Genomic DNA, 26,760 nt, shown 5'->3' on the forward strand with positions numbered 1-26,760 from the left:
CTTTATGGGCCTGTGATCCAGTCCAATGTGGAGTCGAGTCTCAGTGTGGCACGAATGGGGACGTGTCCAGGGGTCAGAGTGCGCGTGTGGACCACCCAGCGGGAGAATGTCTTGCCCCTGAAAACAGACATAAAAAAAAAAGTTAGCCAGAAATCAATTAAAAAGTCTTGACACAGACACTTTATTGGCAGCTCGCCCGAAAGCCTTTTCTACAGAGGGCTTGGCATTACTGCTTCTAGGTTTTATTCCGTCAACGTTTGACAGGAAAACCCTCTTGCCACGAGGTCCAAGGTAGGCTCCTCGCTGGCGCTGACTAGGTGACAAACCTTTTGAAATGTTGTAGTTGAAAGATAGTTGACAGCTGAATATACAGAGCCTTCAGAAAGTATTTATACCCCTCAACTTAATTCACATTTGTTGTGTTAAAAATATATTCCCCCCCCCTCATCCATCTACACACAATACCCCATAATGTCAGTAAAAACATGCTTATTTTACAAATGATTGCAAATTTATTGAAAATGAAATACATGGGGCCTCCCGAGTGGCGCAGTGGTCTAAGGCACTGCATCGCAGTGTTTGAAGAGTCACTACAGACCCAGGTTCGATCCCAGATTGTGTTACAACCGGCCGTGACTTGGAGTCCCAAAGGGTGGCACACAATTGGCCCAGTGTTGGCTGGTTCAGGGGAGGGTTTGGCCGGGGGAGCTTTACTTGGCTCATTGCGCTCTATAGCAGCCCGGGCACCTGCAGGCTGACTGTCAGTTAAACAGCGTTTCCTCCAACACATTGGTGCAGCTGGCTTCTGGGTTAAGCGGACGGGTGTTAAGAAGCGCGGTTTGGCGGGTCATGTTTTGGAGGATGCATGACTCGACCTTCGCCTCTCCAAAGCCCGTTGGTGAGTAAAGGGGGGGGGGTTGCGGGACACTTCCAGTTATTTTATTTTTAAATTTGTACTATTTTCTACATTGTAGAATAGTTAAGACAAACTATGAAATAACAAATATGGAATCACGTAGTAACCAAAAAAAAAAGTTAAATAAATCAACATATATTTTATATTTCAGATTCTTCAAAGTAGCCACCATTTGCCTTGACAGCGTTGCACACTCTTGGCATTCTCTCAACCAGCTTCATGAGGTAGTCACCTGGAATGATTTAATTAACAGGTGTGCCTTAAGTTAATTTGTGGAATTTCTTTCCTTCTTAACCCCCCTGCTGTGTTCCTGCTCTAATTGGACCGATTTACAAGATCTCTGCCAAATGTAGTTCCTTTAATTAACCTGATTCTCATAAGGTTCCATGACTTTGTCCACACAGGGCATCTGAACACACAAAATACATGTTGATTTTCATAACATTTTGAGTGTCATTTTTAAAAAACTTTTGTACACCTGTGGTGTTCCAGGTCAAAAATGACTGGTCATTAGAAATTAATGGGTGAGACTACAATTAGTGTATACAATTGAGTTCAGGCACATGCCCGTTCATCATATGGACACACTTCCTCTCCCAGACCCCCACATGCATGTGTGTTTGAGCACACACCTCACTCCCCCTTCCTGGCTTCCATGGCAACCCCCACAGGAACCTTTCCCCAACAGATATAGTTGTGTATTGATATTGTAGTTGTCCCTTGAGGGCAATACCCACTCTTGCTTACCTACGTTGAAATGTTCTTCCTGTGAAACGCATTAAACAACACCCACGTTAATTTCTACTCCGTCTCATGTTCTGTCCTTATATTAGTTGTATAAGTAATACAGTGTGCTATACAACAGATATCTTTCCCCATGGGAACCACATTCTTACAAACAATCGCAACATTGTTTCAATAATATAAAGAACTTTTCACAGCTTTGGTATATACATTTTGTGTCAAAATAATCCATACATTATGCTTTGTTAACTCAAAAACGAGTTGTATGAGCTCAGGTCAATGAGGCCTACAGGCCATAAATTGCAAAGAGATGTTCAAAACTTCTAATGTTCACAAGAACGTAAGTTGATAAAAAGATCTAAACAACATTAGATGATAATAAACGTGCTATGGAATCATATTCAGCTATAAATGGTCATTTTGGACCAGGAACACAATTAACATGAAACGAACACAACAGGAGGGTTAATGCGCTTGAGCCAATCAGTTGTGTTGTGACAAGGTAGGGGGATATACAGAAGACAGATCTATTGTGGCAAGAACAGCTCAAATAAGCAAAGAGAAACAACAGTCCATCACTACTTTAAGACCTGAAATGTTCCGGATTGACTGACCTTCAAGAACATTGAACGTTTCTTCAAGTGCAGTCACAAAAACCATCAAGCGCTATGATGCTCTCATGAGGACCACCACAGGAAAGGAAGACCCAGAGTTACCTCTGCTGCAGAGGATAAGTTCATCAGAGTTACCAGCCTCAGATTGCAGCCCAAATAAATGCTACAGACACATTTCAACATCAACTGTTCAGAGAAGACTGCGTGAACATGGTTGAATTGCTGCAAAGAAACTACTACTAAAGGACACCAATAAGAAGAGACTTGCTTGGGCCAAGAAACACAAGCAACAGACATTAAACAGGTGGAAATCTGTCCTTTGGTCTAATGAGTCCAAATGTGAGTTTGTTTCCAACCACCGTGTCTTTGTGAGACGCAGAGTAGGTGAATGGATGCAATGACTGACCTTCATATCTTACAGTAATGATGAACTGTCATCTCTTTGTTTATATGAGCTGTTGTAGTGCCCCAAACATAACATTTTTTGTATTCAGGACAAAAATATAATTTTTACATTTATTGCAGCATTACTTCAGTGCCTTGTTACAAACAGGACACATGTTTTGGAATATGTTTATTCTGTACAGGCTTCCTTCTTTTCACTCTGTCAATTAGGTTAGTATTGTGGAGTAACTCAATGTTGTTGATCCATCCTCATTTTACTTCCATCACAGCCATTAAACTCTGTTTTAAAGGCACCATTGGACTCACTGTCATATCCCTGAGCAGTTTCCTTCCTCTCTGGCAACAGAGTTAGGAAGGACGCCTGTACCTTTGTAATGACTGGGTGTATTGACGCACCATCCAAAGTGTAATTAATAACTTCACCATGCTAAAAGGGATATTCAATGTCTACTTTGTACATGTTTAACCCATTTACCAAAAGGTTTCTTTGTAAGGCATTGGAAAACCTCCCTGGTCTTTGTGGTTGAACTCGTGTTTGAAATTCACTACGACTGAGGGACCTTCTAGATAATTAATTGTATGTGGGATGTACAGAGGTAGTTATTAAAAACATCATGTTAAACATTATAGCACACAGAGAGAGTCCATGCAACGTATTATGGGACTTGCTAAGCACATTTTTACTCCTGAACTTATTTCGGCTTGTCATAACAAAGGGGTTGAATCCTTATTGACTCACAACATTTCAGATTTATTTTTAAATAATAAAAACACAATTCCACTTTGACATTATGGGGTATTGTGTGGAGGCCAGTAACATTTTTGTGTGCAATTGAATCCATTTTAAATTCAGGCTGTAACAGAAGGTGAAAAGGTCAAGGGGTGTGAATACTTTCAGAAGGCCCTGTAGATTAGGGCTGACAATGTAGTCCACTGGTCAATTGTTTGGTTGATAGGCTGTTAGTCGACCTAGATTTCTTTAGTCGAGCACTAGCAAAACATCCTCATTATTTTAAATCATGGTGTACAAGACACCCGTCTGATCGGTGCCTGTCTGTGTGGACTGATCCATTGGGGAGGCTTTGGGGATGGCACAGTCCAAGACGTGCTACTGGAATTCTATATGGTTACATTATGTAAGAACAACGGTGCAACACAAATAAAAATATCATTTTATAACAAATGTGCTTTCTCCCGTGTTGGATAGTGGTCACGGTTCTGAAACGCATCAGATTGCTGGATCTACAGAAATAAGACAGATCCTACTTCTGTTGCCTGTTTAAGTGTTAAAAACCTACTGACACCGTGAGCATCAAGCCTCACGTTTTTAATCTTTGCTATGCTGAAATAAAGGCTATACACTTTCATTAGACCAGCCTCTAATATTACTTAGTGTTGTTTACACTGTTACAAATTGCCTGAAATTATATTTACAATAGCCCTCCTTTCCCTTATTGTTATTAATATAATAATAATTTATGTCAGTCTATCATTAATAGGCTTAGTATAGCAGCCTTATACAACCAACCTGTAGGCCTAAGAGCCCATCCTGTTTAGTCTTAATACCGTAACTTACTTAGGCCTGTATTTCAATACTTGCATAGGCTACTGTATCAATCATTTATTTGTTCATGTCATGACACAGCATTCGAGCCATTCATGATGTGAAATGCAATCAAGCATTTTAGTTTAAAAATAAACCAACCATTGAATAATCAGCATAAACAATAAATGGACCTAAACCATTCCATCTGGGGACATTGCATATTCACGAATCAGACTACCATCTTTGCTGCAATAAAGGCTTAACAAAAAAAAAACATAGCAGAAACTCTGGTATGCTTATCACTTATTTAGTGTTGTTTACATTGTTCCTAACAGTCAGAAAAATTATATTGTAATCTAACAGATCATGTTTGGCACACATAGGAAGTGCTGCGTCCATATTTATACCATCCTATAGGTTCACTACAACCATGTTCCTAGAGAACTAGCATCCTATAGGTCCTCTCTCCAACCCTGTTCCTGGAGAACTACCATCCTATAGGTCCTCTCCAACCCTGTTCCTGGAGAACTAGCATCCTATAGGTCCCCTCTCCAACCCTGTTCCTGGAGAACTACCATCCTATAGGTCCCCTCTCCAACCCTGTTCCTGGAGAACTACCATCCTATAGGTCCCCTCTCCAACCCTGTTCCTGGAGAACTACCATCCTATAGGTCCTCTCTCCAACCCTGTTCCTGGAGAACTACCATCCTATAGGTCCTCTCTCCAACCCTGTTCCTGGAGAACTACCTTCCCAGCGCTCCATAACAAATTTTTCTTGATCTCCAGTATTTACTACAACTAGTCAAATTTATTCCAGACACCCGACTTCCCTTTTACCTCCTGCCCAACCAGTAAACATTCCCATTTGTCACGTCCTCAGCATCCATTTTGCTGTCACGCGTGTTATGGTGTTCAGAGTTTGTTAGAACCAATTTATTGATGTGACTATGATATGCTATAGGTCAGGCCCTATTGGTCACGTGACACATGTATGCTTTGCATGCATGTAAAGAGAGCAAGGGTTGAGGGAATAAGCAATATACACAGTGTTGCTGTGTGGTGGTCACTGCAGTAGGGAGGAGAGAGAGAAAGGGTGTGTCACACAGTTGCTCAATGTCTTTAACACAGCAAGTCTGAGCGAGGCCCAGCACAATCAAATCAATTGCGTTCAGACTCCCTCTAGTCATTTGTGTGTCTTAATTATTTAATAAAACAGTTCGCTTAAAGCATCAGACAAGCTCAGTACATATAGTTGATTTGATTAAAAGACATTCGATGCGTCTACATGGAAAAATAAAAATGTGGACCAATCGATTGGTCGAAAGAACAGACGACACTTGGTCAACACACAAAAGGTCAGCACATATGGCCTTCATGCAAGAGTAAAAAAAATATAGATACCACACCTTCCAACTAAATGTTGACCCAGCTATGTCAACTACCGCTGACTAAATCCCAGATTGTGAAACAAGAGTACACCCCTGCTTCCTTCCACCCAGAGCGGAGCTCCCTGAGGAACAGTGGCATAGAATTCCCCAGAGTCACAGTTAAATATTCACATTTAGACAAGGCCTCTTCTGTTTCAGACAGAGAAGGGGAATGCTGATCAGATCCCACACAGCAATAGGGACCAAACTGAGTGTGTGAGTGAGTGGGGGGAGCTTGTAAAAAATTCCACCTGAGCCCACTTCAAACAGCACTGCTCGTGTCAAAGCAGTTCTAGTAGTACACACACAATGAACTAACACAACTGTTGAAACAAGACCGCCCTCACAAACACTGTAGCCTACAGACAAGAACATTACAGGAGGGTTCTAAGGAATCTCTACAATCCATTCATTTATCAGCTGTACACACTTCCACCCTGGCTCTCTCTCTCCATCTGACTGCACTCACAGCAGGGTGAACTTCCCATATGACTTGTTTTAAATGACAGAAGTGTCCTACAGGCAGTGCTGCTAGAGTCAGCGTTAGTTCACCCACATCCCAGTGAACCCAATGGCTGGCAGTGGAATAAGTCAGACCTGGGTCCAAATAGTATGTTCATTTTTTCAAATAGTTTGAGCGTTTTGCTTGAGCATTGGCTCGAGTGCCAGGAGGGCGGGGCATGCACTTTTGGGACTATTCCATTAGTTCCAGGGTTGCTCAATCAAGCACAGTCCAGGTATGGGACCACATTTTAAAAGCATCTGAGAGTAGGTGTGCTGATCTATGATCCCCTCCCACATAAACATGTAATACCATCCATAGTGAGCTAAAAGGCTAAACTGATCCTAGATCAGCACTCCAACCCTGGAGTGCAGAGCAGCAGTAACTTACGACATGGTCTTCATCTCCTTCTTCTCAGCGTCAGGTCGAGCCCTGTTCAACACCTTGAGGAAGTCAGAAGTCTTAGCCCTCATACGTGTGTGGATGTAGGCCTGGAAGGAGGGTGGGGGAGACACACCTTAATACACACCCACTGAACCAACAGCTCACTGACACGCACTAATTGACCTCAACTCATACCGTGCAGGAATCTGAAGAGCACATATTTACACGCCCGTAACTGTTTACGATGGAAAGCCCATCAGATACCTTTATGATCACAGACTGCAGGGTTTTACCATGCTAGTGCCCGTAAAGTAGGGCAGATAAAGAAGGGCCCTAGTTAGGACAGGTAAAGTTATTCCCTTACTTAATCTATGTCCAGGAAACTGGTCCTTTACATGGTAGTGCAGGTATGGTAGGGCCCTAGTAAGGCAATAATTAGTGCTCATCTAGGAGCACTATAATGGGTAGTGCAGGTTTAGTCGTGGCCTAGTTAGGGCAGTGCAGAAGTTGGGACTAATAGGGTCCTAGTTAGTATACTAGTTAGGGAAGTCACCTTGGAGCACTTTATGTGGTAGTGCAGGTAGTCCCTGAAGGTGTGGATGAGGTTGATGGTGTTGTCTCTGGCGTTGGCGTTGGTGTGACGTGGGAACAGGACTGAGAGGACAGGAGAAATAACACACATTACCACACAGACATTGGAATTAGGCTGATGACTGACCTGATATTCAAGCTAATGTTTGTTTATGATCATCCACTGACTACTTTCTATCATGTCACTAGCGTTGGAAAACGGACTAATTAATTGCATGTCTAGTTGAAGTAAAAAAATATATTTAACGGTCACACAATTCAGCTCTAGGCACCATCTTGTAGTGTAAACCCATGTAATTCCCAGGAAGGCCCAACATCCCATTTGGAAGATTCCAGGAATCAGAATAGAATAAGCAGAAAATGCAGAATCCTCCATCCAGGATTTCTGGAAAACCTGGGAATGGTTGGTACAGACCGAAGGTGATGTAGCCGATGTTGTCTCCAACGGCGGCGTCAGTGTCCTTCAGCTCCAGGGGCGGCTCCCGGTGGCTGAATAGAACCTGGGGGGCAGTGTGACTGGCTCGCCGACCCTCCTTAAACTCCTACACACAGAGACCGAGAGCGCAACACAGACAGACAGTGAGACACATACAGAGAGCGACACACACTAAGGTTGTCCATGACAAATACCTAATAGTGTAGAGAGCAAATAAGATATTTCATAAATCATTTGCACAGACATGGAGGTGATGGGGTTTCTGCATTACTGTAGTGAACTACCTTTAGGCAACAGTGCAAAGATACGTTGGCAACCTTTCTCCTTTTCACAACCATATGGACATACATAGTGTATTGTAAATGACATCGCTTTGTACCGTACATAGTGCTGCCAAGCTCGTTTTAATCATGTGAGAGGCGGTTCCTGTTAAGGGTGATGAACTAGAGTAGGGATGCACGATATATCAGTGAACATATCGGAATATATTAGCTAAAAATGGCAGCGTCGACCGGATATTTCTAGTTTAACGCCGATGTGCAATACCGATGTCAAAGCTGACCTATAACGTAGGGACATGATGTAAGAACCTTTCAGCGAGACAAATCAAAGGTCAAATCCATTATCGGCAAGAATGGAATTCATTGCCCTTGACAACCGTTCTCTGTCGTGGGTGATGTTGGCTTTCGCCGACTGGTCGAGCACCGGTACATACTACCGAGTGTGCTATTTTTCAGATGTTGCCCTACCGGAGTTACACAGTAATAGAGTCACTGCTATTAGCTTCACGACTGACATTTGGACTAGCGATATCAGCCCCACGAGCATGCTGAGTCTGACAGCACAGTGGGTCGACAAGGATTTCGTAATGTGGAAAGTCATATTTCATGCTCATGAATGTGCTGGTTGTCATACTGCTGCTGCCATTTCAATGGCATTTGAGAACATGTTTGAAACATGAACACACTAGCTAGCTCCATTCAAAACAACTGACTGGAGAAATAAGCTGATCAACTGCAGCCGTGATACCCTCGGTCACGGCATTGAAAAGCCTGCTCAACAAAACTGCCGACAGGCTGTGAACAAGCGAGTCGGTGGCATTCTCTCTTTACTGTGTCGCCACCATTCTCGATGCCATGTACAAGGACTGCTACCTCCATGCAGACAAGAGACAGGGTTTATGTGAAATGTTACACAGTTGGACAAGATGGAAACAGAGACAGTGACAGTGGGCACCGAGGAAGAGGCCACGGACAGAGCTGAAACTTCACTGCTTGACATGTATGATGAAATCCTGGTTGAGAATGAGACTGAACATATGAACAGCAAGTAAGTGAAAGAAATGAGGTTTGATTATGTTTTACTGGTAATGGCATGCAAAATTCGTACGTACATGCCAAAAAAATAACTTTTGCCAGTGTGGTAACTTTTATTTAACTAGGCAAGTCAGTTAATTAAGAACAAATTGTTATTTACAATGACAGCCAAAACCGGACGACACTGGGCCAATTGTGCGCCGCCCTATGGGACTCCCAATCACGGCCGGATGTGATACAGCCTGGTTTCAAACCAGGGACTGTAGTGATGCCTCCTGCACTGAGATGCAGTGCCTTAGACCGCTGCATCCATGTGTGTGTTATCTATTTAACTGTACTAAAATGCTTAAAAGGCCGCTAAAATGTTTGGGGCGGCAGTGTAGCCTAGTGGTTAGAGCATTGGACTAGTAACCGAAAGGTTGCAAGTTCAAATCCCCGAGCTGACAAGGTACAAATCTGTCGTTCTGCCCCTGAACAGGCAGTTAACCCACTGTTCCTAGGCCGTCATTGAAAATAAGAATTTGTTCTTAACTGACCTAGTAAAATAAAGGTCTAAAAAAAATATCGGTATTGTTTGTTTTTTTGGCAAGGAAAATATTGGATATCGTATCGGCCAAAAATGTCATATCGGTGAGAGAAATATTGTTTTACCTGCATGAACACTTTCCCAAGGATGACATCATCGTCGTCTTTGAACACAGTGCTGAACACCACTGTCACTCTGTCCTTCTTGGCCTCCAGATACCTGAGGACAAACACAGAAACATGTCAACAACCAGTAGTCACCTCGGTGACATGGAATGCTGGCAGTAAAAAAAGGTTTCTTGGATTTAAAAATATATACAGTACCAGTCAAAGGTTTAGACACCTAATCATTCAAGAGTTTCTTTATTTTGTACATTGTAGAATAATAGTGAAGACATCAAAAATATGAAATAACACATAAGGAATCATGTAGTAAGCAAAAAATGTTAAACAAATCAAAATATATTTTATATGGGAGATTCTTCAAAGGAGCCACGTTTGCCTTGATGCCCAGCTTCATGAGGTAGTCACCTGGAATGCATTTCAATTAACAGGTGTGCTTTGTTAAAAGTTAATTTGTGGAACTTCTTTCCTTCTTAATGCTTTTGAGCCAATCGGTTATGTTGTGACAAGGTAGGGGTGGTCTACAGAGGATAGCCCAATTGGTAAAAGACCAAGTCCATATTATGGCAAGAACAGCTCAAATAAGCAAAGAGAAACGATAGTCCATCATTACTTTAAGACATGGAGATCAGTCAATATGGACATTTAAACTTTGAAAGTTTCTTCAAGTGCAGTCGCAAAAACTATCAAGCGCTATGATGAAACTGGCTCTCATGAGAACCGCCACAGGAAAGGAAGACCCAAAGTTACCTCTACTGCAGAGGATAAAATCATTACAGTTACCAGCCTCAGATTGCAGCCAAAATAAATGCTTCAGCGTTCAAGTAACAGACACATTTCAACGTCAACTGTTCAGAGGAGACTGCGTGAATCAGGCCTTCATGGTCGAATTTCTGCAAAGAAACCACTAAAGGACACCAATAAGAAGAAACCCTTGAATGAGTAGGTGTTTTTAAAACTTGACCGGTAGTGTGTGTGATTGAGACATACATACTTATTCAATGTGTTTTTAGGGGCTATAGCAGTAAAGGCAAAATTCTATATTTTAACAAGTAATTGTTTTGATACCTACAGGGGTCCTAAAATTCCAAATCAAATAGCTAAATGATCTGTCATGACCACCTTAAAACAATTCCATGTTTTAGTAGAAGCCCCCCACCCAAAGCCTCAGACTTTTAGTGGTCAACAACAAATAGCATCCGTGTTTTGTCTATGGTTACTTCTATACATTTTCATCCAGGCAGTGCAGCGGCCACCTACATGGACTCGTCGTCTCTGTAGTGGACCACGGCCCTCGTCTCTCCCTCCTTGCCCTCCTCCTGGAACTTGAAGTACTTCTCAAACACCGAGGCGAAGCAGTTCCTCTTCAGCATGCCCGCCTGGTGGATCACTTCCTCCTTGTTGGCCGGGACCGCATCCAGGTCAAAGAGCAGGGACACGTTGTAGCCTAGGAGACAGCCAATTACAGACAAGATCAGCTATTGTTCGATGTAATTACTAAATCGCTAGAAACCGTCTTGGGAAGAGGTTTACTAACTTTGACAAGGTGTCAATCTGAGGGGAATGGGGGTCAAAACAGGCCTATAGCAAATGACAATACTAATAAAACCAAAATTCTTCATAGACTTTCCAACAAAGTAAACTATTAAGCAAAAAAACAAACAATGTTTTGGCCTAACTGCAAAGTGTTAGACCTGGTGCCAACAAAAGACAGCGTATGACCCAGTAAACACTATCTATAGTTTCAATCATGGAGGAGGATGTGGGTGCATGGTGTTATTTTAATTGAATGTGTCTACACTTCAGGCTGTGGAAAAAACTAAAGCAGGAGTCATTCATAGTGATTTACAGTCCCAACTAGGTGGTGGGACAACCACATACAGCATCTCAGTCCCAGCTAGGTGGTGGGACAACCACATACAGCATCTCAGTCCCAGCTAGGTGGTGGAACAACCACATACAGTATCTCAGTCCCAGCTAGGTGGTGGGACAACCACATACAGTATCTCAGTCCCAGCTAGGTTGTGGGACAACCACATACAGTATCTCAGTCCCAGCTAGGTGGTGGGACAACCACATACAGTATCTCAGTCCCAGCTAGGTGGTGGGACAACCACATACAGTATCTCAGTCCCAGCTAGGTGGTGGGACAACCACATACAGTATCTCAGTCCCAGCTAGGTGGTGGGACAACCACATACAGTATCTCAGTCCCAGCTAAGTGGTGGGACAACCACATACAGTATCTCAGTCCCAGCTAGGTGGTGGGACAACCACATACAGTATCTCAGTCCCAGCTAGGTGGTGGTACAACCACATACTGTATTTCAGTGAGAGTACATTTTTCCTGAATAAAGTAGCTATCAGCGAAGTCAGTGGTAGTAATATAAGTGTGGGACCTCCGTAAGGGATAGGCTATATGACGCGCTGTCGATAATTCTCTGAGTAGTTGGAGTCATTAACATGGTGACAGTGGAAACTTACATAGGGAGAGTGGACCGTAGTTACATAATACTTACACGCCTCGGGTGAAACCAGGAAGTTCCCATAGACCCGCTTCAGCAGCTGAAAGGAGGGAGGGATTTGGTGTGTTATTATGGACAGTAACAGATAAATGCCCCGACGTAGTCCGACAACAGCTATGCAACATCAGAGAGCCAGAGTGGACTGGTAGAGGTGGATGCCTCAGTGTAGATAATGGTAAGGGGAGATCATAAGCCTTCCCCTAAAACAACCCGTCAATGTGGAATCACTGGAACGCAGCCCGAGTTCTGAACAAAAAAGGCAATAATATGCAAATTCAGCGTACACATGTCAAAACAGAGATTACACAACTTCTATTATAAGAAGATGTACTGCAACTGTTTCCTTTACGGTAAAATTGCACCATTGTGACACATGTATTTATGTATTGTGTAAATCTATTATGTAACACGTAAAGCGGAACATTTCTACACAAAAATGTGTTTTGTTGTGGGTTAGTGAAGAAAGGTGACAAGCTGTACCAAATTTACACTTAGTGACTGAAAAGGACAGGGCTTGATTAGTTGAACATGTTCTCACAAGGCCACTGTTTTTGCAGTAGTTAAACTATCTTTCTATACCACTACAATGAAGAACGGAGCTGGAAGTAGGACACAAGGCAATGAAGATAGACAGGACTGGGACATGATTTGGTCCTTTAAAAACACACCACTGTGCAGCAAGTGATATAGGTGTTCCTTTCCATAGCTCTTTTCTTCCATGATCTTCAAGTGCTCGACAGGTAAAAGCAATACTGTTAAAACCTATCCAGTCCTTTGATTCAGTAGTGCTCACAGAGAGTAAGAAAACAAGGACTGGTAGACTACAGGAAAGCAGTCATGGTGTTCATTAGGCAACATTTAGCTGCCTCAGTCAGCACTTCCTCCTTATAGGGTGAGTCATAAAGCACTTCCTGTTTCTATAAGAAACCCCTGCTGCTGATACTGCTTTCTTCCATACATGGTGAGGATGTACAAAGCCCTGACATTCTGCTTTACAGACATTCTCCTTTTTCACATGAAATAAAACATCTACTCTGACACATTTTAAACTACAATTGAAGCTATGATGAGTGCCATGGGTTAGTTTCCAAGCATTACATTTTTGTAATTTAGCAGACACTCTTATACAGAGCAACTTACAGTAGTGAATGCACACATTTTCATCCTTAAAATATATATACACGTGACTCGCTGTATGTCGCACATCACACGACTGCCATTTGAATGTAAACTTTATTTTTATCAAAATGTATTTTTTTTTATACAAGAAATGCATTCTGGAAGAATGCCTTAATTACAAACTTGTTTGCCATATGTAAAAACAAATAAAGTTGTTAAAGTACGAGCCTTGTTGGTTTAGTCATGGAAAAGATACAGCATCCTTCCTGCTAGCAATGATTGGCTGAGAAAAGGAGTGGGCTGGACATGCTGCGAGACGACTTGGGATTGGTCTGCCATGTAGTATGCTTCTGTCTATAATATGAGCTGGTCAGTATGTGTAGGTAATCCTTTTTAATGCTGATTTTTAAAAAATTAAAAAAGCTATCAGGTAGTAGAACTGCATAAGTGTTGCTCTCCTCTGTCTTGAGGACCGAGTTCTGAAATCAGTGGAATTGGAGTATGATATCTAAGGAGAAAATTCTGGCATTTGATTGCAAATACGCAGAGGGAGTCCAAAAGTTAAATCTTTGGTTATTTAATACATAGCCTCACATGTGAATCATTAAAGAGATGGGTGGGGCTAAAGCTTAAAGGGGTGTGAACGATGCTGAATGGGTGTAGACAAAGAGCTCTCCAGTAGGTATCAAAAAATTCAAGGGCCATTTCCTCAAAAGTGAGGTTACATGTTTATCAACTGTTGGGGAATAATCAGAATTAGTTGGTAACATAGGTAAGATGTTTAATATTCATCATGTCTGTAAGTTACTTCATCAGAATGTTTTTGTATAATACTGTGGCGGGGTTTGCAGTCATCTGGTCTCTATCAAGACTAAGTTGCTTGGGCCGGGGAGAGGTCAAGCGTGTATCTCTTGGCTCCATAATGTCTGTGTGCCAGTCAATGTGTCTGTCTCTGTGATCTTGTCAAGATAGAATGGATTTGATATATGGCTGTTGATATGGAGGATTTGTTTATGGTTCTGAGTTTGTGAAAAGAACATAGTTTAGGAGACAAAGCTGAACGATAAATTATGCCAATGCTGTCTGGCTATGTGTGTCTTTTGCTGTTAAAGGATCTCAGTTGCAATGTGTAAGGGACTCTCAGAGAATTAATTGATAGACACTGAATTCATCTGAGAGTCACAGGGTTGTGATGGAGCTCATATAATTATAATTAACTAACTGACTTGTGTGTGGTTTGCTCTCATGATTTGGTAAATACCGGAAATTTCCACAACAACTTTCAAAACAGAATTACTTTCCCAATGTTCCTCAGCTGTAGTGTATGATATACCATTTTCTAGTGCGGAGTCTCTACCTTTATCCAATGTAAAAAAAAAACAATTTAAAATTTTGCTACATAAGACCGAATCGAGCCGGTCGGTCACATATACTGGTCCCCCATGGGAATCGAACCCACAACACTGGCGTTGCAAGCGCCATGCTCTACCAACTGAGCTACACGGGAGATATCTGTAGATTGAATGAAGGGCAAGGGAGGTACTGATGCTGGTGTGCGTGTGTCACCTCATCAGCTCCGTGCTCCTGCAGCTCCTTGTAGAACTTAAGGGAGATGCTGACCATCAGCTTGGTCTTGTCCCCATCGGGGTTGGAGATGTGGTAGAGGACACCATCGAAATCTACAGTTCAGAGAAACGCCATCGGTTACAAACAAGCACCCACCTGGAAAAAGTCACTCCTGAAAAATAGCATAATATTGTTAAAACTGCATGGAAATATTAACCACTAGTCCTTAACTCACCTGCAAATGTCACCTCCACTGCCTCTGGTTTAGTCCTACAAATAGAGGATTATATGTCAAATATGTATGAAACTGAATGCATGATAATATAACAAATACAGCCATGTTTTGTTGAGTAGTTGTTAACTATAGACAACACTTAATTTGCTGCCAGTATAAAAATATTCTGCAGCAGCAGTTACCATGTTGGCATATTTGTGGAAAACCATTTTGGTTTTCGTGCAACTTGCAATTGTATTTCAAGAAACCACTCATTGGGGTTTAGAAGTTGTCTATAACAGCAGTTCCTCTCCCCAGAGAGTTGTACTGACATGACCCGACTTGGGGATGCTGGAATGCGGAAGAGGCCAACAATGCGATGGATGGCTAATATATTGCTAGTAGCTATCTAGTCTGATTATTCATTTCCTGAATTGAACGACTCTAGCTAATACAAGGTTAATCCATAACGATACGTTCTCTTTCTCAATTCAAAGCAAACTAGTTAGTTAGCTACTATACCATGAACTAGAAAAGCAGGTTCCCTTTTACTGCGGTGATTAGCATAGCAGCCAGTGATAGGTATAGTTAGCTGGCCAATAACACGGTTAGACATATTTTATGTGAAAGCCACCATCATAATTGAAAAATTGGCAGTTCATTGGGACAATAACTGAGAGGATGCCGACAAGCACACGTAAACTAGAGTTCGCTTAGCGTTACCCCCTTATTGGGGCTAGACAGTTATTAGATTGGCTTCACCTGCCCAGCTAGCCAAAGCTAACCAGTGACAGACACACCCCATTATTCCGGCTAAGCGATGCCTCTTTATTCAGTTAAACCAGAATATTACTGTACGTGTCAAATCTATCGTCACTGTTCTGTCAATTCCTCCATACGCACATTTTCCATCCATCATTTGTTGCCGAGCAAATAATACTGGCCAGACATTAAGATACGGCTACTGTTAGCTATTCGGTAGCTAGCAAGCTAGTCTGGAACAATGATTTCTCACCCATTGGATGCACCGTCAAATTTCAACGTCAGCGTCTCTTCTATAATCCGGTTGTTGATTTCTAGCAGAATCATTTCAGCGGACTGGGGAATACGTTTAAATCGAAATATATATTTTTTTTTAGATCCTTAGGCTTCTTTGTGTCAAATTCTGCAAATGTTTCTTCCCTGACAGACCGCTTCCGCCGAGTCTTCCGTCTGTCGGCTCTTCCGCTTATTTCATTCCGGACCCCAAAGCAAGGTTGCTCACAGCACTGCCTGTAAGATTGTGACTGATATTGGTCTAGATATAAAATGTACACACTGATTGCTTCAATTTTTTTTATTATAAACTGGATGGTTCGAGCCCTGAATGCTGATTGGCTGAAAGCCGTGGTATATCACACCGTATACAACGAGTATGACAAAACATTTATTTTTAACGCTCTAATGACATTGGTAACCAGTTTATAAAAGCAATAACGCACCTCGGGTGTTTGTGGTACATGGCCAATATACCACAGCTAAGGGCTGTAACCAGAAACTCCACGTTGCATTGTGCATAAGAACAGCCAGATAGCACACCCCCTCGGGCCTTATTGCTTAATTAAATAACTGCTCACCTTCATTGTGTGTTTTTGTCAGATAACAAAACACATTTAAATCGTTCATGGTTCCTTCTTATTCCAAGTAGTAGACCAACCACAAGTTTGTAATGTAGTAGGATATGTAATGCATATATTAAATATACTGTATATATACAGTATCAGTCAAACGTTTGGAAACACCTACTCATTCAATGGTTTTTCTTTATACTTACTATTTTTTTTGTAGAATAATAGTGAAGACATCAACAATATTAAATAACACATATGGAATCATGTAGTAACCAAAAAGCTGTTAAACAAATCAAAATATTTTATATTTGAGATTCTTCAAAGTAGCCACCCTTTGCCTTGATGACAGCTTTACACACTCTTTGAATTCTCTCAACCAGCTTCTTGAGTCACCTGGAATGCATTTACATTAATTTGTGTAATTACTGCGCTTGAGCCAATCAGTTGTATTGTGACAAGGTAGGGGTGGTATACAGAAGATAGCCCTATTTGGTAAAAGACCAAGTCCATATTATGGCAAGAGCAGCTCAAATAATCAAAGAGAAACGACAGTCCATCATTACTTCAAGACATGAAGGTCAGTCACTGTGGAACATTTCAAGATTTTGAAAGTTTCTTCAAGTGCAGTTGCAAAAAACCATCAAGCGCTATAATGAAACTGGCTCTCATGAGGGCCACCTCAGGAAAGGAAGATCCAGAGTTACCTCTACTGCAGAGGATAAGTTCATTAGAGTTAACTGCACCTCAGATTGCAGGCCAAATAAATGCTTCACAGAATTCAAGTAACAGACACATCTCAACATCAACTGTTCAGAGGAGACTGCATGAATCAGGCCTTCATGGTCGAATTGCTGCAAAGAAACCACTACTAAAGGACACCAATAAGAAGAGACTTGCTTGGGCCAAGAAACATGAGCAATGGACAGTAGACCGGTGGAAATCTGTCCTTTGGTCTGATGTGTCCAAATTTGAGATGTTTGGTTCCAAACGCCATGTCTTTGTTAGACGCAGAGTAGGTGAACGGATGATCTCCGCATGTGTGGTTCCCACCGTGAAGCATGGAGGAGGAGGTGTGATGGTGTGGTGGTGCTTTGCTGGTGACCCTTTACCTGCTTAAATAGCCGACCAATCAGCATGTTACCAACCCGTAGTAAACTTCTGGAAAAAATGGTGTTTGACCAGATACAATGCTATTTCACGGTCAACAAATTGACAACAGACTTTCAGCACGCATATAGGGAAGGACATTCAACAAGCACAGCACTTACACAAATGATTGGCTGAGCGAAATTGATGATCACAATATTGTGGGGGCTGTCTTGTTTGACTTCAGTGCAGCTTTTGACATTATCGAGCATAGTTTGCTGCTGGAAAAACATAAGTGTTTTGGCTTTACACCCCCTGCTATAATGTGGATAAAGTTACTTGTCTTACAGAACACAGAGGGTGTTCTTTAATGGAAGCCTCTCAAGCACAATCAAGGTAGAATCATGAATTCCCCAGTATAGCTGTTTAGGCCCCTTGCTTCTTTCCATTTTTACTAATGGCATGCCACCGGCTTTGAGTAAGGTCATTGTGTCTATGTATGCGGATGACTCAACACTATACACGTCAGCTACTACAACGACTGAAATGACTGCAACAATTAACAAAAAGCTGCAGTTAGTTTCAGAATGGGCAGCAAGGAATAAGTTAGTCCTAAATATTTCCAAAACTAAAAGCATTGTATTTGGGACAAATCATTCACTAAACCCTAAATCTCAACTACATCTCGAAAATGAATAATGTGGAAATTAGCAAATTGAGGTAACTAAACTACTTGGATTAACCCTGGATTGTAAACTGTCACGGTCAAAACATATTGATACAACAGTAGCTAAGATGGGGAGAAGTCTGTCCATAATATTTATTTATTTAATTATTTTTATTTCACCTTTATTTAGCCAGGTAGGCTAGTTGAGGACAAGTTCTCATTTGCAACTGCGACTTAGCAGATAATGCGGTCGACATTTGATTGTGAGGAATTCTAAATCAGGTGAACAGAAGGACTTGAGTTCCTGTATGTTGTTGTGGCCACACCACGTCTCGTTAACCATAAAGCATAAGCCCCCCGCCCCTCTTTTTACCAGAAAGATGTTTGTTTCTGTTGGCGCGATGCGTGGAGAAACCAGCTGGCTGCACCGACTCCGATAGCGTCTCTCCAGTGAGCCATGTTTCCGTGAAGCAAAGAACGTTACAGTCTCTGATGTCCCTCTGGAATGCTACCCTTGCTTGGATTTCATCAACCTTGTTGTCAAGAGACTGGACATTGGCGAGAAGAATGCTAGGGAGTGGTGCACGATGTGCCCGTCTCCGGAGTCTGACCAGAAGGCCGCTTCGTTTCCCCCTTTTACGAAGTCGTTTTTTGGGGTCGCCGGCTGGGATCCATTCCGTTGTCCTGGGTGAAAGGCAGAACACAGGATCCGCTTCGCAAAAGTCATATTCTTGGTTGTACTGTTAGTTGACGCTGCTCTTATATTCAGTAGTTCTTCTCGACTGTATGTAATGAAACCTAAGATGACCTGGGGTACCAATGTAAGCAATAACACCTAAAAAAATAAAAAACTGCATAGTTTCCTAGGAATGCGAAGCGAGGCGGCCATCTCTGTCAGCGCCGGAAGTAGGCCATGGTGGCGAAGTAATTACAATATAGCAATTAAACACTGAAATGGTAGATGTGCAGAAGATGAATGTGCAAGTAGAGATACTGGGGTGCAAAGGAGCAAGATAAATAACTAAATTACTGTATGGGGATGAGGTAGATAGATAGGCCGTTTACAGATGGGCTATGTATAGGTGCAGTGATCTGTGAGCTGCTCTGACAGCTGATGCTTAAAGCTAGTGAGGGAGATATAAGTCTCCAGCTTCAGTGATTTTTGCAGTTTGTTCCAGTCATTGGCAGCAGAGAACTGGAAGGAAAGGCGTCAAAATGAGGAATTGGCTTTGGGGGTGACCAGTGAGATATACCTGCTGAGCGTGTGCTGCTATGGTGACCAGTGAGCTGAGATAAGGTGGGGCTTTATCTAGCAGAGACTTGTAGATAACATGTAGCCCCCAAAATTTTTTTTTTACTGCTATATTGTCCTTTGATAATGGATTCCTTGAGCCACTGAGACAGACAAGGCATTAGTGTTACGCAGAGTGGAACCCAAGAGCAGACTCAGAAAAGGGGACTGGGATGAAGTAACCAAGGTATTTATTTAAACACAGGGGGAAGATGGAGTGCAGGCCAGGGGAAGTTCAGGTGGGTTGCAGGAAAACTGGTGCTGATGCTGGAGCGAGAGGGGTTGGGACAGGGTAAGCAGGTCCGGAGGCTGAGGCTGGAGTGAGAGGGGTTGGGACAGGGTAAGCAGGTCCGGAGGCTGAGGCTGGAGCGAGAGGGGTTGGGACAGGGTAAGCAGGTGCTGAGGCTGAGGCTGGAGCGAGAGGGGTTGGGACAGGGTAAGCAGGTCCGGAGGCTGAGGCTGGAGCGAGAGGGGTTGGGACAGGGTAAGCAGGTCCGGAGGCTGAGGCTGGAGCGAGAGGGGTTGGGACATGGTAGGCAGGTCCGGAGGCTGAGGCTGGAGCGAGAGGGGTTGGGACAGGGTAAGCAGGTCCGGAGGCTGAGGCTGGAGCGAGAGGGGTTAGGACAGGGTTAGCAGGTGTTGAGGCTGGAGGGAGAGGGGTTGAGACAGGGTAAGCAGGTGCTGAGGCTGGTGCGAGAGAGGGGCTGAGACAGGGTAAGCAGGTCCAGAGGGGAATCCAAGGGAGTAGTAGAATGGAGAATCCAGGAAAGAGTAGCAGGGTGACGAGACGTGGAACTGGAGACAGGGACCAGAGTCAGAGCGGGGGTAACTAGCAGAGAAGAGAACAGTGTCAGGCAAGTAAAGCAGGCACAACAGGATCTAATCATAACAAACGGCTAGAAGTGTAGACTGACTGAGCAGAGATTACAATCTGACAGTGTGGAAGTGGCATGACTGAGTGTTTGTAGAGGTCTTGATTATGGAACAGATTGCAGCTGGTGGGGATCTGCTCTGACTCCAGCACACCTGTCTCTACCCACACAATCACACGCACGGGGAGAGAGAGAGAAAGAGGGAGAGAGTACTGGGGGAGTGGCGGAAGATCAAGGAGACATAGGATGAGCAGTTGAGGGCGTTGCAGGGGCAGATGTGACAATTATTTTAATGATTAAGGTGATGTCATTGAAACAACAGGTGTTTTATTTTTGCTTATTGGTGGTTACCTGATCATGGCATGTATTTTATCAATGCATTGAATATATATTGTCGCAAATGTGCTTGTTGACCATTGATATCTGAAATATTCTTGTCTACTTTTTTGTGTGCGTTCATTGCTTGAGAACAAAATATTTCCGCATTCTAAGAAGCTTTACACTTGACGGGCCTGAGGAGCATAATGTTGTAAGGTACCCAGGCATCTTACCTCACTTCCTTCCCTGTACAAAGAGTTTGGAACACTGACCAAAGAACCCAGTGTCTTCTGCAATATGACAGTAATTGACGAGCATGCAATTTGAGCATATCACGTAAGTGACACTTAGAGGACAGGACCTAGACATGGTGTAATGTAGGTCACAGGGATGTTAATGACAGACATGTAGACCCTCTCATCCCACAGCAGCTCTACCCAAGATTACCATTGTTCTCTGATACCTTAAGAATAGATATCACTTACTGACAAACTCAATGTTTTGTTTATTTGTGATCATCTGTGTGTTTGAATGCCCACATGTATTGCTACTTTGTGGCTGGGGGGAGTTTTGCCTGTACAGGTGGTAGTTCACAGCCCCAGGTACTTGTTTAGGAAGTAGTTGAAATGTTCTGCGGTGAATACTTTGTTTGGCTATTATCATGTAAGACCCAAGTGCAGACTGCGTGAAGTAACCATGTTTAATGTAACAACAGGGGCAGGCGAACGACAGGTCAAGGCAGGCAGGGGTCGATAATCGATAGTAGGAGCAAAGGTACAGGACGGCAGGCAGGTTCAGACAGAGTTCAGTAATCCAGAGAGGGGCAACGGTACAGGTCAGCAGGCAGGTTCAGGGTCAGGGACCGGCAGACTGATCAGGCAGGCTCAGGGTCAGGGACAGGCAGAGATCAGTAATCCAGAGAGGGGCAACGGTACAGGTCAGCAGGCAGGTTCAGGGTCAGGGACCGGCAGACTGATCAGGCAGGCTCAGGGTCAGGGACAGGCAGAGATCAGTAATCCAGAGAGGGGCAACGGTACAGGTCAGCAGGCAGGCTCAGGGACCGGCAGACTGATCAGGCAGGCTCAGGGTCAGGGACAGGCAGAGTTCAGTAATCCGGAGAGGGGCAACGGTACAGGTCAGCAGGCAGGTTCAGGGTCAGGGACCGGCAGACTGATCAGGCAGGCTCAGGGTCAGGGACAGGCAGAGATCAGTAATCCAGAGAGGGGCAACGGTACAGGTCAGCAGGCAGGCTCAGGGACCGGCAAACTGATCAGGCAGGCTCAGGGTCAGGGACAGGCAGAGATCAGTAATCCAGAGAGGGGCAACGGTACAGGTCAGCAGGCAGGTTCAGGGTCAGGGACCGGCAGACTGATCAGGCAGGCTCAGGGTCAGGGACAGGCAGAGATCAGTAATCCAGAGAGGGGCAACGGTACAGGTCAGCAGGCAGGTTCAGGGTCAGGGACCGGCAGACTGATCAGGCAGGCTCAGGGTCAGGGACAGGCAGAGATCAGTAATCCAGAGAGGGGCAACGGTACAGGTCAGCAGGCAGGTTCAGGGTCAGGGACCGGCAGACTGATCAGACAGGCTCAGGGTCAGGGACAGACAGAGTTCAGTAATCCAGAGAGGGGCAACGGTACAGGTCAGCAGGCAGGTTCAGGGTCAGGGACCGGCAGACTGATCAGGCAGGCTCAGGGTCAGGGACAGGCAGAGATCAGTAATCCAGAGAGGGGCAACGGTACAGGTCAGCAGGCAGGTTCAGGGTCAGGGACCGGCAGACTGATCAGACAGGCTCAGGGACAGACAGAGTTCAGTAATCCAGAGAGGGGCAACGGTACAGGTCAGCAGGCAGGCTCAGGGTCAGGGACAGGCAGACTGATCAGGCAGGCTCAGGGACAGGCAGAGATCAGTAATCCAGAGAGGGTCAAAGGAACAGGTCAGCAGGCAGGCTCAGGCAGACTGGTCAGGCAGGCGGGCTCGGAGTCAGGACAGGCAAGGGTCAAAACCAGGAGGGTGAGAAACTGGAAACCGCAGGCGCTTGAACAAACAAGACGAACTGACACAGACAGAAAACACAGGTATAAATATCCAGAGGAAAAGTGGGGAAGATGGGCGACACCTGGAGGGGGTGGAGACAAGCACAAGGACAGCTGAAACAGATCAGGGCGTGACATGTTAGGCCAAGCCGACTAGCTATGGATCATAGCCGGGGTTGTACTGGACTAACGTGTGTGTAACTATTAGGCCCATTGGTGCTCATCTTAAAGTGGTACTCCAGTCTCCTTTTCATCTCATTTAACACCGGATTTACTTAAAAGACACACCTCAGATGGTCCAGGCATCCTCACGAGGATGGCATAACACATTCTCATCAGACCAACTCCTTGAATGCCCTACTCCTTGAAGTTTGCAGTTGTGCCTATAAAACACTATTGTACCATTTACTGTGTGCATTTGACTGTATTAATACTTGGGATATTGCTTTAAAAACAGTAAAAGTTCAAAAATCACTGGAGGATGTCTTTAAGTGAAGATGTCTCAACAAAGACAAGGGCATCAGAAGTTAAAGGCTAGTCTTTCTCTGTCTGTCTCTATCTTAACGTAATATATTTAGTAATGTGCTCTCAGATCCCAGCTGACAGAAAAATAAACTGCCTAAAAAGTTCCAAACTGCTGTCAAACTTCTCTTTTTGATAATTAAATGAAAAAGTGGAGTGTATGACTTTCATTTCTAATCATTGAGGAGGCAGAATTTGAGGCTGACAAATGACTCAAGTGCAGTGACACAATATTGTTCTCTTAATTAACAGGTTGTCTTGACACTTCCATCCCAGCTGTGATGTCTTTAAAACAGTGGCAATTGACAGGTGAGAACCTATATAGTTTGTAGAATACTCATTAAATTCAGATGGAGGGATGGATTTGGGTGGATGGATGGATGGATGGGTGGGTGGGTGGGTGGGTGGATGGGTGGGTGGGTGGGTGGGTGGGTGGATGGGTGGGTGGGTGGGTGGGTGGGTGGATGGGTGGGTGGATGGATGAGTGGGTGGATGGATGGGTGGGTGGATGGGTGGGTGGGTGGATGGACGGGTGAGTGGGTGGATGGATGGGTGGGTGGGTGGATGGGTGGGTGGGAGGGTGGGTGGGTGGGTGGGTGGGTGGGTGGATGGATGGGTGGGTGGGTGGGTGGATGGGTGGGTGGATGGATGGATGAGTGGGTGGGTGGATGGGTGGATGGGTGGGTGGGTGGGTGGGTGGGTGGGTGGGTGGGTGGATGGGTGGGTGGGTGGGTGGGTGGGTGGGTGGGTGGGTGGATGGGTGGGTGGATGGATGGATGAGTGGGTGGATGGATAGATGGATGGGTGGGTGGGTGGATGGGTGGGTGGATGGATGAGTGTGTGGATTGGTGGGTGGGTGGGTGGGTGGGTGGGTGGATGGATGGGTGGGTGGATGGATGGATGGATGGATGGATGGATGGGTGGGTGGGTGGGTGGGTGGGTGGATGGGTGGGTGGGTGGGGTGGATGGATGGATGAGTGGGTGGATGGATGGATGGATGGGTGGGTGGGTGGGTGGGTGGGTGGGTGGGTGGGTGGGTGGATGGATGGGTGGGTGGGTGGGTGGGTGGGTGGATGGGTGGGTGGGTGGGTGGATGGATGGGTGGGTGGATGGGTGGGTGGATGGATGGATGAGTGGGTGGATGGATGGATGGATGGGTGGGTGGGTGGGTGGATGGGTGGGTGGATGGATGAGTGGGTGGATGGATGGGTGGGTGGGTGGGTGGGTGGATGGATGGATGGGTGGGTGGGTGGATGGATGGGTGGGTGGGTGGGTGGGTGGTGGATGGGTGGGTGGGTGGATGGATGGATGAGTGGGTGGATGGATGGATGGGTGGGTGGGTGGGTGGGTGGGTGGGTGGGGTGGGTGGGTGGATGGGTGGGTGGATGGGTGGATGGGTGGGTGGGTGGATGGATGGATGAGTGGGTGGATGGATGGATGGATGGGTGGGTGGGTGGGTGGGTGGATGGATGGATGGATGGGTGGGTGGGTGGATGGATGGATGAGTTTGGGTGGGTCAATGGGTTTGAGTAGATGGATGGATGAGTATGGATTGATGAAGGGATAGGTTTGGATGGATGGGTTTGAGTGGGTGGATGGATGGATGAGTGTGGGTGGATGTTTGGGTGGATGGATGGGTTTAGGTGGATGGATGGATGAGTTTGGATGGGTGGATGGATGGGTCTGGGTGGATGGATGGATGGATCAGTTTGGGTGGGTGGCTGGATGAATGGGTTTGGGTGGATGGATGGATGGGTTTGGGTGGGTGGATGGATGGATGGATGGGGGTTTGAGTGGGTGGATGGAAGATGTGATGGATAGAAAGAAGTGTGCAGAATATCTGTTGACTGTATAAGAAGCTTTAGATAGAATAACAATACAAGACTAAGTGATCATATCATAAAAATAACCCCACTGTCTACTGTTTCCCCAACATCTCCAACAGAGCTAGAACAATCATATGTCCTGGACTATGATTACAATTCAGCCAACGACTCCTATTACTTCAACATCACCTCCTTTGACCTGAACTTTAACACATTCTCCTGTGCAGCTCAGCCCCTTTCTCCCGGTGCCGTCATATTCCTGTGTGTCCTTCACGTAACCATCTTCCTATTGGCTGTTCCTGGTAACCTACTTGTGGGACTCGTGATTGGCTTCAGTCAACAGTCCCTGACCCCATCCGACATCTATCTGTTTCACCTGACGGTAGCTGACGGGCTGCTGGCTCTGACCCTGCCCTTCTGGGCTGCTAACACGCTCCACGGCTGGATATTTGGTGACTTCCTGTGTAAGTTCCTCAGCCTGGTTATGGAGGCTAGCTTCTACACCAGCATCCTGTTCCTGGTGTGTATCAGTGTTGACCGCTACCTGGTGATCGTTCGCCCCGCCAAGTCCCGTAAGGGCCGCCGAAGGGCCTGCAGATGGTACGCCTGCACCTTCATCTGGGCTCTGGGGGGCGCCCTCTCTCTCCCTGCCCTCTTCAACGACGCCTTCACGCCCCAGAGCGGTGGTCCGACGAGGTGTGCTGAGCACTTCGACGTCAGCAGCGCCACCCACTGGCGGCTCGCTACTCGCGGCCTAAGCCACATCCTAGGGTTCCTGCTCCCACTAGTAATCATGGTGGCGTGCTACAGCATCACTGTGGCCCGGTTGCTGCAGACGCGGGGCTTCCAGAAGCACAGGGTCATGCGGGTCATCATTGCCGTGGTGTTCGCCTTCCTCCTGTGCTGGATGCCGTTACACATGACGGTGATGGTCGACACCCTGATGAGGGCCAAGCTGGTGCGCTTCGACTGTGCTGTGAGGAACAGGGTGGACCTGGCCCTCCTGGTCACCCACAGCCTGGCCCTGGTCCACAGCTTTGTTAACCCAGTGCTGTATGCCTTTGTGGGGGAGAAGTTCAGGGGGAACCTGGCTGCCCTGGTCAGGAAGTCACGAGGACCAGAGAGGGGGTCTTCGTCTCGATTTAGCAGGTCCACATCCCAGACCTCAGAAGGGAATGGACTATTATGATTGATCTGACAGGTTGTCCCCACATTACTTTGAATCAGGTTTGGGGTCAATTCCATTTCCATTCCACTCAATTCAGAAAGCACCCTAAAATTCCAATTCCAATGCTTTTCAATGAGGCCATTTTTTAAATCGAAATTTGGTTCACTTTCTGAACTGACTGGAATTGAAATGGAATTAACTCCAACCCTGCTTTGAATAACGTATAAGATTGTCCCTTTGTAACATATTGTAACCTGACATTGAATATGTGCTGGCACTATCAGGCTGCAGACTCAGATCCTGTATGTATGTGATCTTTAATGTCCCTCCATATACCAATGCCCCTGGTGCCTGTACATGTATATAATGCCCTCTGTTGTATGTTGTATTAGGTAATAAATACCCTGTGCTGCT

At 45.0% G+C, this 26,760-nt stretch overlaps 2 protein-coding genes across 2 annotated transcripts; one reads left to right on the forward strand and one right to left on the reverse strand.

The window, feature by feature from the left end:
* Nucleotides 1-16,244, reverse strand: LOC135543317 (actin-related protein 2/3 complex subunit 2-B-like). The gene is made up of 10 exons (XM_064970494.1): nt 15,969-16,244; nt 14,975-15,009; nt 14,740-14,852; nt 12,049-12,094; nt 10,790-10,976; nt 9,533-9,626; nt 7,545-7,671; nt 7,092-7,192; nt 6,545-6,645; nt 1-117 (listed from the first exon to the last, which is right to left on the reverse strand). Exons 1-10 carry the CDS (start codon nt 16,040-16,042, stop codon nt 3-5), a joined length of 993 nt encoding a protein of 330 aa, XP_064826566.1. The 5' UTR covers nt 16,043-16,244; the 3' UTR covers nt 1-2.
* LOC135543316 (C-X-C chemokine receptor type 2-like) lies at nt 13,841-26,760 on the forward strand. The gene is made up of 3 exons (XM_064970493.1): nt 13,841-13,945; nt 23,605-23,661; nt 25,298-26,760. Exons 2-3 carry the CDS (start codon nt 23,634-23,636, stop codon nt 26,365-26,367), a joined length of 1,098 nt encoding a protein of 365 aa, XP_064826565.1. The 5' UTR covers nt 13,841-13,945; nt 23,605-23,633; the 3' UTR covers nt 26,368-26,760.

Source organism: Oncorhynchus masou, chromosome 7 (assembly GCF_036934945.1).
Source record: "Oncorhynchus masou masou isolate Uvic2021 chromosome 7, UVic_Omas_1.1, whole genome shotgun sequence".
NCBI lineage: Eukaryota > Metazoa > Chordata > Actinopteri > Salmoniformes > Salmonidae > Oncorhynchus > Oncorhynchus masou.

Excerpts from the sequence above, each read along its gene's own strand:
- LOC135543317 (XM_064970494.1), bottom strand. The coding sequence starts at position 16,042 with ATGATTCTGCTAGAAATCAACAACCGGATTATAGAAGAGACGCTGACG. Across the intron at positions 12,095-14,739 it reads AGGAGCACGGAGCTGATGAG|CTGCTGAAGCGGGTCTATGG; the intron begins GTGACACACGCA and ends CCCTCCTTTCAG. Across the intron at positions 118-6,544 it reads AAGGAGATGAAGACCATGTC|GGGCAAGACATTCTCCCGCT; the intron begins GTAAGTTACTGC and ends GTCTGTTTTCAG.
- LOC135543316 (XM_064970493.1), top strand. The coding sequence starts at position 23,634 with ATGTCTTTAAAACAGTGGCAATTGACAG. Across the intron at positions 23,662-25,297 it reads AAAACAGTGGCAATTGACAG|AGCTAGAACAATCATATGTC; the intron begins GTGAGAACCTAT and ends CATCTCCAACAG.